This window comes from Falco peregrinus, chromosome 1 (genome assembly GCF_023634155.1).
Source record: "Falco peregrinus isolate bFalPer1 chromosome 1, bFalPer1.pri, whole genome shotgun sequence".
Lineage (NCBI taxonomy): Eukaryota > Metazoa > Chordata > Aves > Falconiformes > Falconidae > Falco > Falco peregrinus.
Window position 1 is genome coordinate 41,478,675 of NC_073721.1, and position 19,909 is coordinate 41,498,583.

A 19,909-nucleotide genomic window follows, 5' to 3' on the forward strand; every position below is an offset into this window, starting at 1 on the left:
AGGGCTAGAGCTAAAAGCCATCCTCCTAGGCCACTGTTTTTATCATGGTGTTGTGCAACACTGGTTACAGCGTTGTCTTGATTTATGCGACCCGTTAAGAGAGAACTCTTTCCACTTTATTTGGTAAAGCAAACCCAGGTTTTACTAGGAGCTCGGATAGGAGGATTTTAACTTTACCCCAGGTGTTGCTGGGGCAATTACCTGCAAACTGGGAATGAATGATGCTATGACACATCATGCTACCAGAAGGCCTTGCTCATGTGAGAATTAAAACTGAGATTGTGGCTTGTATGACCTGCCCGGTTTAGCCCCAGATAAAACCGTTTCCTTGTTTGTTCCATCCTGATCAAGGGTTTATTTCTTTCCTGTCTGAAGCAAGTGGGTTAAACGTTGGTGTTCAAGCAGCAGAGGTGTTTCCCAGGCAAGCAAAGGGCCTGGAAAGAGGCGGGTGCCGCTTACAGGGTAGCGCAACTGCTTTACTGTGGTTTCTTATGACCTACTGTGGCAGCTGCTTATTAGCAGCTCTTTTGAGATAAAGTTGCTGCTTGGTTTTTAAAGAGAGGGTATCTCTGTGGGTTATTTGTTGCAAAGGAGTGTTATTTTCTAAGGTCACGTGTAGTACAGAGAATGGAAATGGCAGAGCAACAAAGGCTGTTCCCAAAGCTTTTTTGCTTTACCACCTTACATTTTTTTTTCACTAGCTACAGATAAGAGACATAGATATAAATTGAGTTCACCACAGCCTATTCCTGTTTCTACTTGATTCTGAGAATTCAGGTGGGTTGGGGTTTTTTTGTAAGTCGATGTGGGAAAAAAAAACCAACTCAAAATGAGGGTCTACTCATCTGTAGCTTTCGTGTTTATGCCTCGCAGCAACTGTACATTGCAACAGTGTGTGGATTAGCTGCCTTATTTCTGAGAAGCTTTACAACGCGAAAGCTGTTGAATCTGTCAACTGTGTCCTGCTTGTGGGAAAGGGATGTAGGACTTTGGATAATTTTGTCTCCTGTCTGATGGGACAGTATTTTTTTTTTTTTTCGTTTCTTGGAAAGGCCGTAATTCAGGTTGATGTGAAGACTCTTCCCGTGGAGACCTTGCTTCTCTCCAACATCCAGGGGCTGTTTGGTTACTGAATAATAGAGGAAGCGAGGGCATGCAAACGTGCAATGTAATAGCTGCTTTGAAAGAAAAGAAAAAACCCTCAGAAGCAGCAAGGGAAGAAGGCTGAAGTTGTGGTGGCTTGGGGGTTGGTTTTGTTTTATGATCACATCTGGGTGAGTCTGGGTATTCTGCATTTTTGTACTTAACTGCTCGGGTAGCTAGAGGTTCTGTATCATTTCTGTGGTGAATGGCAAAAGGTGAAGTTGTATTGAACTGTCCTGTCTGAATAAAGCAGCTGTCGCATTTCTCAGGAATTCGCTTATTTAAGAGCCTATAAAACAGTGCATGAACCTGGGAGCAAATTCTTAACCTCTATTCTGAGACAACTGGAACATCTATTAGTCAAATGTTTTCTGAGGACTCTTAATGGTGACGGTGTGGCAGCGCTACCCAGTAAGGGGTAGGTGCCGAATTGCCTTGACTGCTACAGAGGCTACAGCCTGGAGGAACTGGAGCAGCACACTTCGTTTTTGCGGCTAAAAAAGGAACAGTCAAAAGTAAGGAAGAAGCGAGTGGTGCGGCAGAGCGGTAATAAGGGAAGCAGCGGCGATGATGAAAATGATATCGGCAGACGGATTACAGAGGGGTGGAGGAGAGTGCGCTTGGAAAGCATGAAAGAGGGAGCGCACGCGTTTCCCGTGATATTACAAGATAGACACCCAGGCCAATATCAGGCATTTCACTGGGAAATGATTAAGGAGCTACGGAAAACTTGTCATGCAAAACGCACTATATTCTCCTTTTACACAGACTTTATTAGAGAACGTGATGATGGGTCCGCAGCTAGTGACTCTGCTAGAATGGATCCGTGACAAAGTGCTGGACTTTCCACCTGATGGCACTTTGCAAATTCCTGCCTGGCAAGCGGTCAGCAGGCGATTGTGTGATGCTGCCGTGGAGGAGGACTCCGTGGCAGGCATGTGTTTAGCGCCTTGGTGGCAAATTCTGACTTCTCTTTGCCAAGTGTGGGCTAATTCGACTAACAGCGCTAAACCGGGGGAGGCTGTAAATCCCCCCGACAGCGCGGCTCTTCTCAACACACCGTCAGCGATGGCGATTCCGTCCACACCTCCTCTGCCCCCAAAGCTCCTGTCACTGATTGCAGCGACCCTCACAGCACAGGACCAAGCGCGGGAACAGGACAACTCAGACAATGATTCCATTGACACTGATAAACCTTTTGACCCAGGTCCTATAGACCCGGAAGAGGAGCTAGACCTTTTTCCTCCTCCCCCTGATGCACTGGCTGTATTTTCGGGGAGGGTGAAAGGGGGTCTGAGGGATCAGTGGCAGCAATGCAGGCGGGAAGCGCTTAAGCGAGGGCATTTGGGAGGCGCCATGGCACGTTCAGTATTTTGTCAGCCAAATCAACCTGCAGAGTGGCAGCCTGTGCAATACGAGGCTGTTAAAGCCGTGCGGGAAGGGGGGAATTCATAGTACATTTGCTGTTCCCTTCTTGAAGCGATGGCAGAGCCTTATACACTCACACCACGTGATTATTGGAAGTCATCGCTTTGTGTTGTACGCACGCCGACGCAGTGCATGATGTGGTTATCTGATTTTTGCGAGCTATGTGTAGTGGCCTCGATTGAAAAGCTTAATCGGGGAATTGCTGTGAACTGTGAGCCGTTGGCTGGAGAAAATAATTGTGCTGACCGATCCTGTGACTCAGGCAAGGCATCCCAGGGACAGCTATTTGCAGATGGAGGAGATGGCTATGAAGGCAGTCGGGTAGGGGGATACGGGAGTCTGGGCGAGCCTCTAGTGCGTCGTTCGCCACGGTCTTGCAGGGTCCTAGAGAGTCATAGACTAACTTTATTGATCGGCTTCAGAATATTTTGCAACAAGTCGAGCATGAGGAAGCTCAAGGGTTGCTTTCAAAACAACTAGCTGTGATAATGCCAATGAAAATTGCAAATGGGCATCGCAGCCCTTGCACAGTCGCAACCCCAACACATGTCAAATGGTTATAACCCAGAACTCACAGCAGACTGTAACTCTCAGGTTGAGTTCTGGAATGCAGCGTAACACATTTTTGCTTCTCTAATCTCTTCTGTAAGAACAGTGCACGCTCTTCACGTGCTTCGTAAATAAGGCTGCTAGCTTGCTAAAGAAAGTAATACTACAATACTATTTCTTTTTTTTTTCCTGGCTTGTTATTATAATCACCTTAACCACCATATTGATGTTTGCCTTCTGTCTCCCATGCCTTTTTGTCCTGTATTCAGCGTTTAGTTGATTGTGACACAAATCAGGTCATGGGCACCCAGCTACACACAACCTTTGCCTTGCCACAATTCACAAGCAAAAAAGAGGAGGATAAAGAACGTCTGAAGAGAGATACAGGAGAGGAAAATGGGGAATGGCTGACCTAACGAGATGAGAGAACAGCTAGGTATTGTGAAGGAGAGGAGGAAAGATGAACATGCTTATCTAGTGACAAATAGGTGTCCACATGCATGTAGTGGTACATAGCTATGTAACTGCGTGAATGATTTCTGCCCTGAGCCTGGTGGTATGTGCAGCTGCGTTTTGTGTCCGGGCTCAGAGATGTAAATATGGGCTTCTCTGTTATGGTAAAGTGTCTCCGGTTGCATAAAGAGAAAAGAAAAAAAAAAAAGAAAAAAAAAAGAACAAAAAAAAAAAGAAAAAAAAGAAAAAGAAAAAAAGAAAAAAAGAACTAAAAGAAAAAAAAGGGAAAAAAAAAAAAGAAAAAAAAGAAGAAAAAAAGTGACTTTAATAAGACTGCAACCTAATCAAATTCCAAGAAATTTGAGATAAGATGAACTTCTGAATTTTGTTCATAAGTTGTAATGGAGTGCTACCTATATATGAATGCTAGAACATAACTCTATTTCAGCGTGACCAGAATTTAAGAAACAACTGCATCAGCACATTGACAGAATACCTTTTGAATTATTTCTTTTTTTCATAACCTCTACATTGGGAACAGCTCAAGGTGAAAACAGACTGTTCAAATCCTCAGCTGTTGCCTCAGAAGGAATAACATGTTCTTTGTGTACAGGTGAATTTAACACAGCTGAAAATTTGTTTTGGGTTAAAAGTCAAGTATCTGTCACCCCTTCATCACCACCACCACAACCTTTAAGGTCGGTGGGAAAAGTATTCTGTACTCCGTCGCAGTGGTGAAACTTCAGTTGAGCTGCAGTAGTTTGTGTACTTAACTGCAGCTCCTTTGGTGAAAATGAAGTTGTCGTAGAAGTTAGACTTTAACTTGAGTAACGTACCATTTGATACCTTGTAAGCGAGAAAGATTGTGTCCCGACAGCATGCTCTTTCCCACGCTTGTGCCTAGAGTTGTACTTGAAATCAGTTTGCGTGTTAAGCTTAAACCTAATCACACAGATATCTCAAAGTCCACAAAGATACATCACTGCTTAGGGGATTCTTGCAGTATAGCAGGTGCAAAACCCGTTCCAAAGTAACGATCTAGAGAAGCGTTTTCTTTCAGGAACACCATTTTCTCACTTCTCATAGATTATACGCCATACAACATAGTATCTCTCCATAAAGTGACTTGTGGCTAAACTGCATTCTGCAAATTTGTCTTAGAAATAGATGCTTGCATTTTCACCTGGTTAAGTTCCCTAAGCTAAAGGATTGTGACCTAGGCATTGTTACGAAGCTCAAAGATAGTGACAACAGCGATGGAGAAGAGTGATTTAACACGTAGTTGATTTATGGTTCATACAGGACTATATCACACTACAAAACCAGTATTAATTCAGAGTTGTGGATGTACTGCATGTTCAGGTAATAGTTTATCTACAATTTTTTTTCAAAAAAAAAAGGTGACTAAGCTATAAATAACTGTATACGATTATCTTTCCCTATTTTTTTAAGCTTTTTTTTTATTTCCCTGTTTGTGTATAGTTTTATATATCTATCTATAAACAACCAACACAAAGCATCCAGAACATTTTGAGAAACTTTTATAGTTAACTTCTGCATTTAATTCCAGTAACAATCTAGAGGTGTCCACTCAGATGTTTGTTTAGTTCCAAGTCTTCGTTGTATGCTTTCAGGTTCTTTGAACAGCAGCAGTAACAGTTGAGCAGTTATTTAAAGTAAAACTTTGCTCTACACAATTTCCACTTCCATGCTTTAGAATGGAGGCACAGCGGAACACTCGCCCAAGGGCAAGATTTCAAGAGCTTTTAAATAGGTTTTATCTATTCATTTTAGGATAGAAAATGTTTCTTAACAGCTTATACGTAGAATTTACAAGTTAAACACAATTTCTCATGCTCATTTATTTGAAGTTTCTGAAAAGTATTTTCATACAATTTTCATAGCTTATTGCATGTTCTTGTAAATAATCATAAACCTGTATGTTGACCTCTGTATGAAATGCACCGATAACAACTTTAACATTTTGTGAACCTGATTGAAATGTACAAATGTACACATAAAATAAGGCCAAAATTGGTAATTAAGTAATGAGACAGAAAACAAAAGAAAAAGGGATGAAAATTCCATAACATGGTAAAGCAACCTTTTACAAAATAAAAAACAACAAAGAAACAAAACTAAAACCCACAAACAGGGGTGAATTGTAGAAAACATAGACAGTGGGTTGTTTTGACATTGATAATGTGCAGCTGAGAACCTGCAGCAAAGAGCCAAATAACTTTGAGGGAGTATGAGAAGAAACCAGGATGAGACAGAAAGAAAGGAGGAATGTGATCTCACCTGTAGAAGCTAAGAGAACAGCAGCGAGTAGCCTGCCACAGCACTCTCCAAACTAGCCAGCTGCAACAAGGTCTTTTACCACCACACTTTTCATGGCAGTCCCTCTGCTGCCTTTTCGTCTCGTCTTGACTCATCCAGGGCACACTCACCCTCTCTGCTTCTTCCTGCCCTCTCTTCCTCGGCTGCCCTCTCTTCCTCGGCTGCCCTCTCTTCCTCGGCTGCCCTCTCTTCCTCGGCTGCCCTCTCTTCCTCGGCTGCCCTCTCTTCCTCGGCTGCCCTCTCTTCCTCGGCTGCCCAACCGCTTCACAGAACCAGCCACAGCTGCACCCTGTCTACACCAGCCCACCCACCGCCCCTGAAGCCAGCCCACGGCTGTATATTATCAATGCTAATTAACCCAGCTTCGTTCCTCTGCAGTAGCCTATAGTGCACAGCACTAAGGAATGTGTTGTATGAACCTTCCGGGCCATTCCGCATCGATTCACACTCAGTTACAAGAATTGAAGGACATGTCACAGGGCTCACAGCATGAACTATTGGGAGATTGGTTGCGGAATCTTTTCAAGTCTTGGGGAACCACCAGATGGTTGCAGGAGTTTACAACTCGCAGAGGAATACTGTTATTGCTAATTGTACTTATATTGACCATTATTCCCTGTACGCTGAACTGTGTAAGATCTATGATTCAAAAGTAGTTTAACCTCTAATGTTGTTTCTGTTCAAAATAAAGACGGGGGAATTGTAGAGAGCTTTATGTCCAGTGCTGGAGGCCACGATGCCTGTGAAGGGCCTTGAAGGCTAAAGAAGAGAGAAAGTACGATAAGGTTGGCTGAACGCCTGGAAGGAAGATGCGATATGAAGCAAGGCCAGAGCGGATGCGCGATGCCACATCTCGGCGGCTGGCTGAGAACATGAAACTCACAGAGATAAGAAAGAAGAGAGAAAAAAAATGCAAGAGGTTCAGTGCATTTGCAGCTTAGTAATTAACCAATTCTATGTAGCCAAGACTTGTGTGAACCAACGATACTTTAGTATGGGGCGCGTGAACAGAAAACGAGGATTTTATTAGTCCAAAACCCACGCTTATAATAAGGTCTTCTGGTCGAACTCAGGAGTCCACGTCATCATCTCCTCAGGCCATATGCTCCTCCTTCTTGTCTGCCATTGCATGGACCTGCAAGGCCACACAATAAAAGTTAAAACAATGTTCATGGTGCATTCACTCCTGCCTGTGTTGGTCTAAAGCAGCTGTGATGCTGCCCCTGGTGTTACCTGTTCAGAGAGCTGCTGCACCTGCTGCTGCCAAATGCTCTGCTCCTCCTTCAGTTCCCCTACATACTGATCTCTTTCTGCCTGGAGCTGGTGAACTGACTCCGAGAGCTGTTCAAAACAAAATAAAACACAAAGAAAATCACATTGGCTAAATAAATTTGGCAGTGACTGCTTCAGGGATAAAGCCTGAAGAAACCAGTGTCAACGCAAAGCTCAGCCTGCATTCTTCTGCCACACAAGTTTCTCTACAGACATGAAGATGTGGATGTCATTTCGTACAACCCCTGAGCAACCTGGGTTTCCAGGCCTGCCTTCTCCAGTGCCACCTGCAACTGCTGCTTTGCATCCAGACTCCCTGCCTGACTTGAGAACTGCCAAGAAAAAACAAAAAGTCATGGCAAAATGTTAACATGCCACTTCTGCATAGCCTTTCCCCTGATAGCATCCTGCCACATGATCCATGTTGCAACCTTAAAGTGCTCCAACACACGGTGATGTTCAATGAAAAAGAAAAAAAAGGAGAGGGAGAAGGAGATTAAAATGAAAAAGCTTGGATTTTAGCCCTGTAAAACAGGCTGAACTAGACAGCTCCTCCCTACCAATTTTATATTCACTATTTGTTTGATTAAAACCTATTCTCTTAATTTAAAAATCTGGCTCAGAAACTTTGTGCATTTCCAGAGTCTGTATTACACACCCAGATCAGATGGTATACAAGCTTGTGATTTTAAAAGTTGTCAAACACGTCAGGAATTTAAAGCCAATGTCTGGAGCATGTCAGTTGGCACACAGTACTTTTCCCAGAAGAGGAGCAGCTGCCTTTATTTCAAGGGTAACTTAAGCCACTGACTGGGGAGGAAGAAAAAAAACCAAAACCAAAAATAAACAAAAGAGCAGTTTCTTCCCTCACAGGCTCAGGTTCACACAAGCTTGCTCTCTGAACTGCTAACAGCTGGCTTCCTGAATTCCCTTCCTAACTGGCTGCTTCTCTTAACTTTCCCCAGCTGACCTTCGAGTTACCATTGTCCAATTCACCTTCTGCAAGGGTGGGTACAAACACCACCCCTATTCAACTGGCTTCTCAGTGAGACCACATGACAGCTGCGTAACCAAAATGCCAAACAGATACAAAGCAGGAAAAGCCATCGTATTGTCACGCCCTGTATGTTCAGTCACCCTCTCATATTGTACAACATTCTTTTCGCAGACCAGCGTCACAACAGCTTTCAGTCTACTGCTCCAGCTCCTTCAAACAGACCTTCTGTTCCTCAGAGGCCTCGCTGAAGGCCTTTGACCAAGAGGATGCCTTGATGAGGTTTTGTGCCTTCCTTTCCGAACAAGAGTTAAGCCTTGCCCCCACTCTCAGGAGCAAAGTCTTACAACGGTCAGTGCGATCTACCCTCACAGCCTGGAAGCAGTATGGTCACCTGTTGGATCATCAGTTCAGCCATTTCCAGTTTCTTACGCAAATCCTTCATATACAACTCCTTGGCTGAGATCTTGGAAACCAGGCAGCGAAACTTCTCTGACAGCTCTGCATTCTGCTGCTTTATTTCCTCACTACTTTTGCTGAAACAAACCAAAATTAAAGCAGCATCACTGTATGTACTATGGGTCTGGTCAAGTACATGTCATACATTTACAATCCAGCTATATGTAACAGTAAGAATCACAGAAACATCACAGCCAGTTACTTTAAGTTGAATATCCAGCCTCCCAAGTCACCACCTGTGGTGCATGCCCCTTGTGATGTTTTGTGGCTCTACCGCGAAGAGCAGTGTTACTCTGCAGTAACAAGCAGTAAATGGACTTACCTTTGTTTGTACAGCTCCTGTTTCAGGTCTTCTCGCTCCTTCATTAACTCTGCATTACGCTGGAGAAAAAAAGAAATGACTGATTCAGCTGCAGACTTCAGCAAAATATTTCACCTTTAGCAGATCAGCTGAAGTGGAAAGCATCAGAACTTTGGCAAAACCCTTCAGGATAGGTTTGCTTAGAACCTCCTGAATTTGCCAGGAATAAATCTGCTCAGCCTTTTCAAACGCGATGCTACTAACTGAACGTGAGGTCGTTTCTGCAGACTTCTGGATTAATATCAATACTGAAGTGTCTGCCTGATGGAGACCCTCCTGAGACAAGGTCTCGGTGGCGCTTCTGTTGCGTGTGGAGCTGGCAAGACTAATGAAGTGAGGTGCCGGATCTGAAGACAGCAACTGGACCATATGATTAGTGGTCACAGAAACCTGAATGACATTTGCCTTGACCATGGAGAATACAGGGCTTTACAAGGTTAATTAACAATTAACAATGTCACTTTCTGCCTCTTCTCCGAGCAGGGACTACAGACTTCGCATTAGTGGACTGACAAGCAAATAGCCAAAGGCAGAGCTCCTGGCGAAGCATAAGCAGAGGTGACTCTTACCTTCTCTGCCTGTTTTTGCTGCAGAGAGACGGAGGCCAAAGTACGTTCCAGCTCCAATTCCCTCTGGCGAGATGAACGTAAACGAGCAGCAAAGCTCTCGGCTTCTCCTGAACAAGTCAGAACAGAGTGAGTTGAGGCTGGACCACAAAGAACTTTTTGGAACTGGCTGAACAGCACTTTCTACTTTGTCAACAAGCTCTTAAGGCAGCGCAGAGCTTTGTAAGTCAGTAGACCTAGTTCCACCCCTGGCTCTACAGGTGGTTCACTAGCAGCTCTGGGCAGTAAAGCTCTCTGTAACTACCATCCTCACTCTGAGGGAGATGATGAAACTGCCGCTGCAGAATAGGCAGTATGTTGGTTGGGATCTTTCTTTCTAACAGAAGAAGTTGCTCAAACTTGGTGCAGAATGAAGGGCTCGGGTAAAACCTACCTTTACACGATAGCTGTGTGGGAGTGAGGGTGGAGAAAAGGGAACTACGTTTTAAAAGGATCAGAAGAAAGTCAGAAAGGAACAGCCTGGGGTAGTCACCGGGGCTGAACAGGGCTGACAAGGCTTTAGCGATGCACAAAAGAACCTCAACTGCCATGGGATCAACATGCTCCCACTTGGGGGCAGCTCTGGCGACAGAGGCAGCGATGGTGCCAAGTATTGCCCACCGAGGAGTCGCCGAGTGCTGTGAGCTGGCTGCCAGCAACTGTCATGCCTCTGGCTTGAAATTCACACTTTGACCAACAGCTTGAGCTGGAGCGCTCACAGTCAATTACCTGATTTCTCCCGTGCAGCTCGCTGAGTAGGTGCAAGTGCCGTCTGACACTCAGACTTCTCGGAAACTAGAATTCCAATAGTCTGGATATGAACCTTTGGGAAAGGAAAATCGGCTCAGCACAAAACTTCTTTGCTTGTAATTGCAACATCACTGTTGCCACAAAAGGCTAACCCAGTAAAGGTAAAGAGCTCGTGCAGTTAAGTACAGTCTGGCTGACTCCCAGTTTTCCTGAAGGAACGCGCTCGTGGCTTCCCGAGTAAAGACTACGAATGGTCAGTAATCCAGAGAACAGCAGAAGGCAGGCAGTATGACTGTAATGGAGGCTCTGCCTCACCTGTAGCTGTTCCCTCAGCGCTGCTTGCTCTTCAGAAAATTTCTCTTCCAGCTCCATCTTTTCCTGTATAAACAAATGATGTCTATTTAGCACAAAAATGTAGATAGGTAACCCTTGTTTTGTGTCAAACTAAAAAAAGCAGTGATACATTGGTAGTACTTCCAGCATCGAAACGACAGCAGTATTTTTGAAGACATACTTCAGCCTTGCCTTATTTGAACGACTTCATTATTCATCCATCCTAGAACGGCAGTAACAGCACAGCACAATCACTGCTAGCATAAATACGATAGCGTTTAGGAGCAAGCTACTGGCAAGGACTTGTATTCTCCTGCCTCCACCACAATCCTCTAAGACAGGAGTATTTAAACGTTTGCTTTTCTCAAAATAAGAACGCTATCTGCCAGGCGGGCCTAACGCATGAAGTCAAAATATTCAAGCCTACGCTGCAAATGAAACTGAATCTAACACAAGACAAGACCACACATGCCTGTGCCACAGCCCACTACACTCTCTACTGCGCCAAGAACGAGATACTATTTTTCTGCCTGTCCAAAAACAGGACACACTTTACCTTCTCCAGCTGATCCACTGCCTCCTGGTTCTGCTGTTTCTGTGGAAGAAAAGTGATGCACCAGTATCAAGAGAAAAGATTCTCATACATCTGAAACACATTTTCACTTCAAAGTAGGATACATGCCCAATTCATGCAAACAGAATTTCCACTGTCCTTTCTGTAGAGGACTAGGAAGTTCATCTCAGCTATTAAAAATAAGAGATCTGGAGCTGCCTTCACTAACGTACTTTATATGCCAGGCATGTTTTTCATCGCTCAGATTACCACAGTTGTTCTCCAACACCGCTGCTGAAACCCCTCCATGTCTACATCTGAGCATCTACCACCTTCAGTTAAACTCGCATCCCCACATCTGTGCAACTGATGGCAGTAATCCTGGTGTATTGGGATGATTGCCAGCAATGCTGGGTTTTTTTAAAAAACACCACAACCAAAAAACCCAGACAAAAACGTAGTCTTTTCCTTTAACTGAGTCCTCAGACCTTTATTCCACTGAAGAACTGGCCTTAAGTCACGCAGAGCCGCACTTGTGTTGGCACACTTCTGCAGGAGGTGGTATGAGAGCGCTGTAGCCAGATACAAAGAGAAGGGGTAATTCTGTCCTAGCCCGTTTCCATCTTACCGGTGAAGTATTTGGAGATTTGTTGTCCGTAGGTAATGCACCTTTAGATATGAGGTGAAGGAGACAAAGGTGGCCGCTGCCTACCCAGGCTGCCACACAACTGTGCTGCTGTGTTTGCTATTTGCTTCTTGGCTCCCTGACAGCTTCTTCACAGATGCCTCGTAACTAACTACGTAAGCAGGAGGACTTTTTTGCCTTCCCAAAGAACAAGCATTGTCCAAGCTCTCTTTCTTTACTACTACTACTACTTCAATGCATTTTGAAAGATGACTACAGACGGAAGAGTGATGAGCGAGAGGTTTTCATTCTAGCAATGCCCATGCACAACATAACCAGCAAAAGCAAAGGCAAGACCACAAATGCAGCAAAGGCCCTACACAGTTGCAGGCCAGCATAAAAGCAGGCAAACAAGGAGAATCTTGGGTGGGCAATGCACTATGCCAAGTTCCTCTGCAGCCCAGCTAAGACACAAAAAGAAACAGAATGGAACAAAAATAACCCAAACCCCAAAACCAAACAACAAGGGGGGGTCACGGGGTACACCGGGAAATGCTGAACTTTGCAAAAAGTGTACTTTTACAGAGGAACACAATGGGGAAAAGCATTTTACACAAGAAAGGCTCTTGTCAGACTGAAACAAGTCCACTTGGCTGCATTTCTTGCAGCGTTAAAGCTGAAGGCTCAAAAGCAGCAGCGGGAATCCATGCAGGTCACAGGACAAAGCAGTTCACTCATCGTGCCAAGAGAAGCTGAGGATATGATCAGAAACCAGCCCCAGACCCTCTCAGAGACCTACTGCTCCCACTCTGCCGATATCGTTAGACCAGCAGCACCACCTGCAGAAACAGGTTTTCACACTGCTGCCAGCACCAGAATTCTGTGTTTCAAGGATTCGGACAGGCGCAGAAATAGCTGTTTTATCAGGATGCTTATCATCCAGGGAAAGCCTGATGAGATCAGCAGAGCACACTTAAATGGAAACAACAAAACTCTGTTTCTTGTTCCTCAGTTGAGCCAATACATTCACCAGCGGCCTTAGACTTTGAGCCCCTTAACAGGTTTTCCGTGCAGCTCATTTTGTTCCCTACAGAGTGCTGTGTAAGCAGCCTTCCTTGTGGCACTAGGAGAGAACCTGTAACTTTGCAGACACCCAAAGGGCTTGGAGGAGCAGCAAGCACCATGTCAGACTGGTTGGTTGGATTGTTTCTTACCAGTTCCTCTATCTGTGTAACGAACTGCTTGTTCGTTAAGATTGCTGGAACCCAGGGCTACTGCCAGCTCCTGGTAACGTGTCTGATGGGCACATGCAGACAGGAGAAAAAGGAAGGAGCCGAAGAGGAGGAGGGGAGGAAAAATGCAGTACTTAAAAAGGACAGCAAAATAAATCCTATCAAACTGTGATAATCAGATTCTCCAAACAAAACAAAAATCTACCGTTTCAACAAAAGCAGCTGAGACATCAACATATTTTATCCATTCTGCCAAGGCTTCATTTTGACGTAAAAGTGACTCAGAAATAAGAACCGCAGTTGAACAGAAGCCAGATTATCCCCAGTCCCCAAACTGGAAACACCTCCGATACCTGCCTCCCAGTGTTGATCACAACTACCCGATGATAGCACAAGACAACACTAGACAGCAATGAACGAGAACTGTGCATTCAATTAGGTCTCGCTAACACTGCTGAAAGCAGAGTCCCAGTCAGTTACCAACAGTAGCAAATAAGAAAGGGGGGGGGTGGGGGTGGGGGGGGTGTGCAGGGCAAAGATTGAGAACAACCTACTTTCATTTCCTTAATATTTGTGGAAGAAACAGCACTTTCTCCATTCACATATGATGTAGACTACAAGCAAAGCAGTCAAGTCAGCCAGTTTTATTCCCCAAGGCAACAAGTCACTGCTACGTAAGAAGTGACTACCCTAATAACACTCCTTATAGCATTTTTCACTCCAAATTACCACACACAGAAAACATCCTTTTCTGGGTAAGGAGAGATGCAGACTCCCTCTGCCACAAGCTAATGTCAATGATGCAGGTTGATTTCCCATTCTTTTCCACTAAATCAAGAATACATCTTTCCATGAATACATGCTGTCCATTCATCCCACTCAGCTTTTCTTCCTACTGCTGAAAGTTTACGTTCTAAACCAGGATTTTTTGCTTCTCAATGCTTAAATATCATATTGTTTAGTAGGATGACTGCAGACACCTCTGAGATTGAAGAGTGTTTTCTTGAGCTGACTGCTTAAAGCTCCACATCAAATATCAAGAGAATTAATAGGACAAGTGGATCAAAACGAGGCCATCCCCGAGAACATGGAACAGTAACATGACCCAACTCTTCAAGTTCACACACTAGATTAATGGCAAAGGACACACCAAGAAGCGAGCAAGGGCAAAGCCAGATGGTGGCCACTCTGCTCTGAAAAGCGCTACCTTCAGGACGTATCTGGGGAAAACAGAGGTCGCTGGATGCAGATTAAGACAGAAAAGAACAGGTCAGTGACTACCTGAAAACTGGTAGGTTTGAGTCAAACTCAAACGCTCCCTGTAAATCTTGGTGAAATGTGCGGCACGCTATGAACCACAAGTTTAGAAGGAGGACATTTACCAACAGGCCAAACTCAGCATGGCTGGGAGCAGGTGCCAGTGGCCCTCATGGAACTATGAATCCCATGACTAGAAGGAACTAAACAGAAAAGGGCCAAAAACCTGTTTCTGGACAGCAATGCAAGTTCTCATCCAGCCTTCGTGGGAGGACGAACAGCATCTGACGACACCTCTACCCACAGTGAACCCGACAACTTCATTTATCTTGTACAGCATCAGAGAGCCATGAAGACCCAGAGCAGTGCTCTAGCGTTTCATGGCAATTTATTTCATCATCCAGCTCTGCTAAGCCATAATTTAACACCACTACAAAACAAACGAGATAATCGTTTTCAACATTCAACCCCCCAATGTATCACAGCTCTTTGCAATGCCACCTGCAAGGGTTCCCTCCTACTTCAGTCACTTCCTTCTTGGCACTTCACAGGGAACCAGAAATCTCTCTCTTGGCATTCCCCGTCTACCTGCTCAGCACTTTTCTCGTGAATCAAGCAGCAAGAATACAGTAATGGTGAAGACATCTTAGGAAAGCAATAAAGTGGAAGACTGCAGAGGGAAACAAACAGAATTTTCTCCGTTTCTTTTTCGCAGGACAGATACTTGTGCTCTCAAGGAAAAACGTATGTTAGGTGCTCCTAGGAAGGTCAGGAATTCCCTTACTTCTTCCAGCTACAGGTCACCTCACCCTTATTGGTTCAAACACTCCTCAATATGAAACATCAGATGGACAAGAGGAATGCCTTCACCAGTACATGTCAAAAATGTTTCCTTCATTTCTTCTGGTCCAGACATTCTGTTTGCTTAATGCTTCAAGATGCAAAAAACAGTAATGTGCCTTAACCACAAGACCTTCCTTCTTCCTCCACCATCAGTTTTGAAATAAATTTAAAAAAACCCAACAACTCAATAAACTATTTGAACAGCTGGATTTTTTGGAATCAGAGAGAATTAGGAACAAGACACTTCTCGGGAAATTATGCATCGTGAGGTTCTAATAACATAGCAAAAAAAAGTAATTCTGCTCAGCTTGGCACGCCATGCTTGATCCATTTGCTTTCGCACACGGAGTCCCGTTTTGCTGGGCTTTCTGTGTTTCACAGCCAAGAAAGCTGAAGTGGCTGAGATGGGAAGGGTCTGCCTCGCATTAAAGACACCAATGGCAGCAGAAGCTCGTGCCAACAATCAGCTTTTCTGCCCTATTAGCATCAAGTGAGCTTCTGAACAGCATTTTCCTGATGCAGGATTTGTACAAGACGGCAACAGGAAAAAGAAAACTTTCATGCCATATTGCAATTCACGATCAGTTTTCAAATTATTTCTGAAACCCCAGACACAACGGTCCACATAACAGCCAATCAGATCAAAATGTATCTCTCTGTGCTAAAGAAAATGAGAGCAGGGAAAAAACTGGCTCAGAAACTTTGTGCATTTCCAGAGTCTGTATTATACAGCCAGATCAGATGGTATACAAGCTTGTGATTTTAAAAGTTGTCAAACACATCAGGAATTTAAAGCCAATGTCTGGAGCATGTCAGTTGGCACACAATACTTTTCCCAGAAGAGGAGCAGCTGCCTTTATTTCAAGGGTAACTTAAGCCACTGACTGGGGAGGAAGAAAAAAAACCAAAACCAAAAATAAACAAAAGAGCAGTTTCTTCCCTCACAGGCTCAGGTTCATACCAGCTTGCTCTCTGAACTGCTAACAGCTGGCTTCCTGAATTCCCTTCCTAACTGGCTGCTTCTCTTAACTTTCCCCAGCTGACCTTCGAGTTACCATTGTCCAATTCACCTTCTGCAAGGGTGGGTACAAACACCACCCCTATTCAACTGGCTTCTCAGTGAGACCACATGACAGCTGCGTAACCAAAATGCCAAACAGATACAAAGCAGGAAAAGTCTTTGTATTGTCACGCCCTGTATGTTCAGTCACCCTCTCATATTGTACAACATTCTTTTCGCAGACCAGTGTCACAACAGCTTTCAGTCTACTGCTCCAGCTCCTTCAAATAGACCTTCTGTTCCTCAGAGGCCTCGCTGAAGGCCTTTGACCAAGAGGATGCCTCGATGAGGTTTTGTGCCTTCCTTTCCGAACAAGGGTTAAGCCTTGCCCCCACTCTCAGGAGCAAAGTCTTACAACGGTCAGTGCGATCTACCCTCACAGCCTGGAAGCAGTATGGTCACCTGTTGGATCATCAGTTCAGCCATTTCCAATTTCTTATGCAAATCCTCCATATACAACTTCTTGGCTGAGATCTCAGAAACCAGGCAGCGAAACTTCTCTGACAGCTCTGCATTCTGCTGCTTTATTTCCTCACTACTTTTGCTGAAACAAACCAAAATTAAAGCAGCATCACTGTATGTACTATGGGTCTGGTCAAGTACATGTCATACATTTACAATCCAGCTATATGTAACAGTAAGAATCACAGAAACATCACAGCCAGTCACTTTAAGTTGAATATCCAGCCTCCCAAGTCACCACCTGTGGTGCATGCCCCTTGTGATGTTTTGTGGCTCTACTGCGAAGAGCAGTGTTACTCTGCAGTAACAAGCAGTAAATGGACTTACCTCTGTTTGTACAGCTCCTGTTTCAGGTCTTCTCGCTCCTTCATTAACTCTGCATTACGCTGGAGAAAAAAAAGAAATGACTGATTCAGCTGCAGACTTCAGCAAAATACTTCACCTTTAGCACATCAGCTGAAGTGGAAAGCATCAGAACTTTGGCAAAATCCTTCAGGACAGGTTGCTTAGAACCTCCTGAATTTGCCAGGAATAAATCTGCTCAGCCTTTTCAAACGCGATGCTACTAACTGGACGTGAGGTCATTTCTGCAGACTTCTGGGTTAATATCAATACTGAAGTGTCTGCTTGATGGAGACCCTCCTGAGACAAGGTCTCGGTGGCGCTCCTGTTGCGTGGAGCTGGCAAGACTAATGAAGTGAGGTGCCAGATCTGAAGACAGCAACTGAACCATATGATTAGTGGTCACAGAAACCTGAATGACATTTGCCTTGACCATGGAGAATACAGGGCTTTACAAGGTTAATTAACAATTAACAATGGTACTTTCTGCCTCTTCTCCGAGCAGGGACTACAGACTTCGCATTAGTGGACTGACAAGCAAATAGCCAAAGGCAGAGCTCCTGGCGAAGCATAAGCAGAGGTGACTCTTACCTTCTCTGCCTGTTTTTGCTGCAGAGAGACGGAGGCCAAAGTACGTTCCAGCTCCAGTTCCCTCTGGCGAGATGAACGTAAACGAGCAGCAAAGCTCTCGGCTTCTCCTGAACAAGTCAGAACAGAGTGAGTTGAGGCTGGACCACAAAGAGCTTTTTGGAACTGGCTGAACAGCACTTTCTACTTTGTCAACAAGCTCTTAAGGCAGCACAGAGCTTTGTAAGTCAGTAGACCTGGTTCCACCCCTGGCTCTACAGGTGGTTCACTAGCAGCTCTGGGCAGTAAAGCTCTCTGTAACTACCATCCTCACTTTGAGGGAGATGATGAAACTGCCGCTGCAGAATAGGCAATATGTTGGTTGGGATCTTTCTTTCTAACAGAAGAAGTTGCTCAAACTTGGTGCAGAATGAAGGGCTTGGTAAAACCTACCTTTACACAATAGCTGTGTGGGAGGGAGGGTGGCGAAAAGGGAACTACGTTTTAAAAGGATCAGAAGAAAGTCAGAAAGGAACAGCCTGGGGTAGTCACCGGGGCTGAACAGGGCTGACAAGGCTTTAGCGATGCACAAAAGAACCTCAACTGCCATGGGATCAACATGCTCCCACTTGGGGGCAGCTCTGGCGACAGAGGCAGCGATGGTGCCAAGTATTGCCCACCGAGGAGTCGCCGAGTGCTGTGAGCTGGCTGCCAGCAACTGTCATGCCTCTGGCTTGAAATTCACACTTTGACCAACAGCTTGAGCTGGAGCGCTCACAGTCAATTACCTGATTTCTCCCGTGCAGCTCGCTGAGTAGGTGCAAGCGCCGTCTGACACTCAGACTTCTCGGAAACTAGAATTCCAATAGTCTGGATATGAACCTTTGGGAAAGGAAAATCGGCTCAGCACAAAACTTCTTTGCTTGTAATTGCAACATCACTGTTGCCACAAAAGGCTAACCCAGTAAAGGTAAAGAGCTCGTGCAGTTAAGTACAGTCTGGCTGACTCCCAGTTTTCCTGAAGGAACGCGCTCGTGGCTTCCCGAGTAAAGACTACGAATGGTCAGTAATCCAGAGAACAGCAGAAGGCAGGCAGTATGACTGTAATGGAGGCTCTGCCTCACCTGTAGCTGTTCCCTCAGCGCGGCTTGCTCTTCAGAAAATTTCTCTTCCAGCTCCATCTTTTCCTGTATAAACAAATGATGTCTATTTAGCACAAAAATGTAGATAGGTAACCCTTGTTTTGTGTCAAACTAAAAAAGCAGTGATACATCGGTAGTACTTCCAGCATCGAAACGACAGCAGTATTTTTGAAGACATACTTCAGCCTTGCCTTATTTGAACGACTTCATTATTCATCCATCCTAGAACGGCAGTAACAGCACAGCACAATCACTGCTAGCATAAATACGATAGCGTTTAGGAGCAAGCTACTGGCAAGGACTTGTATTCTCCTGCCTCCACCGCACTCCTCTAATACAGGAGTATTTAAACGTTCGCTTTTGTCAAAATAAGAACGCTATCTGCCAGGCAGGCCTAAAGCATGAAGTCAAAATATTCAAGCCTACGCTGCAAATGAAACTGAATCTAACATAAGACAAGACCACACATGCCTGTGCCACAGCCCACTACACTCTCTACTGCGCCAAGAACGAGATACTATTTTTCTGCCTGTCCAAAAACAGGACACACTTTACCTTCTCCAGCTGATCCACTGCCTCCTGGTTCTGCTGTTTCTGTGGAAGAAAAGTGATGCACCAGTATCAAGAGAAAAGATTCTCATACATCTGAAACACATTTTCACTTCAACAAAGTAGGATACATGCCCAATTCATGCAAACAGAATTTCCACTGTCCTTTCTGTAGAGGACTAGGATGTTCATCTTAGCTATTAAAAATAAGAGATCTGGAGCTGCCTTCACTAACGTACTTTATATGCCAGGCATCTTTTTCATCGCTCAGTAGATTACCACAGTTGTTCTCCAACACCGCTGCTGAAACCCCTCCATGTCTACATCTGAGCATCTACCACCTTCAGTTAAACTCGCATCCCCACATCTGTGCAACTGATGGCAGTAATCCTGGTGTATTGGGATGATTGCCAGAAATGCTGGGTTTTTTTAAAGACACCACCAATAAAAAAAAAACCCACAACCAAAAAACCCAGACAAAAACGTAGTCTTTTCCTTTAACTGAGACCTCAGACCTTTATTCCACTGAAGAACTGGCCTTAAGTCACGCAGAGCCGCACTTGTGTTGGCACACTTCTGCAGGAGGTGGT

At 44.7% G+C, this 19,909-nt stretch overlaps 1 protein-coding gene across 2 annotated transcripts in view; it reads right to left on the minus strand.

Moving 5' to 3' along the window:
• Nucleotides 1-19,909, minus strand: part of LOC129783691 (golgin subfamily A member 2-like) — a 70,957-nt gene that overhangs the window by 46,306 nt on the left and 4,742 nt on the right. For both annotated transcript variants that reach the window (XM_055793980.1, XM_055793979.1), the window contains exons 4-15: nt 19,326-19,364; nt 18,753-18,815; nt 18,417-18,510; nt 17,653-17,759; nt 17,047-17,105; nt 16,660-16,801; nt 11,244-11,282; nt 10,670-10,732; nt 10,334-10,427; nt 9,569-9,675; nt 8,961-9,019; nt 8,574-8,715 (exon numbers count right to left, since the gene is read on the minus strand). In XM_055793980.1, coding sequence (XP_055649955.1) covers nt 8,574-8,715; nt 8,961-9,019; nt 9,569-9,675; nt 10,334-10,427; nt 10,670-10,732; nt 11,244-11,282; nt 16,660-16,801; nt 17,047-17,105; nt 17,653-17,759; nt 18,417-18,510; nt 18,753-18,815; nt 19,326-19,364 — 1,008 coding nt within the window. The remainder of the gene's footprint in view (nt 1-8,573; nt 8,716-8,960; nt 9,020-9,568; nt 9,676-10,333; nt 10,428-10,669; nt 10,733-11,243; nt 11,283-16,659; nt 16,802-17,046; nt 17,106-17,652; nt 17,760-18,416; nt 18,511-18,752; nt 18,816-19,325; nt 19,365-19,909) is intronic.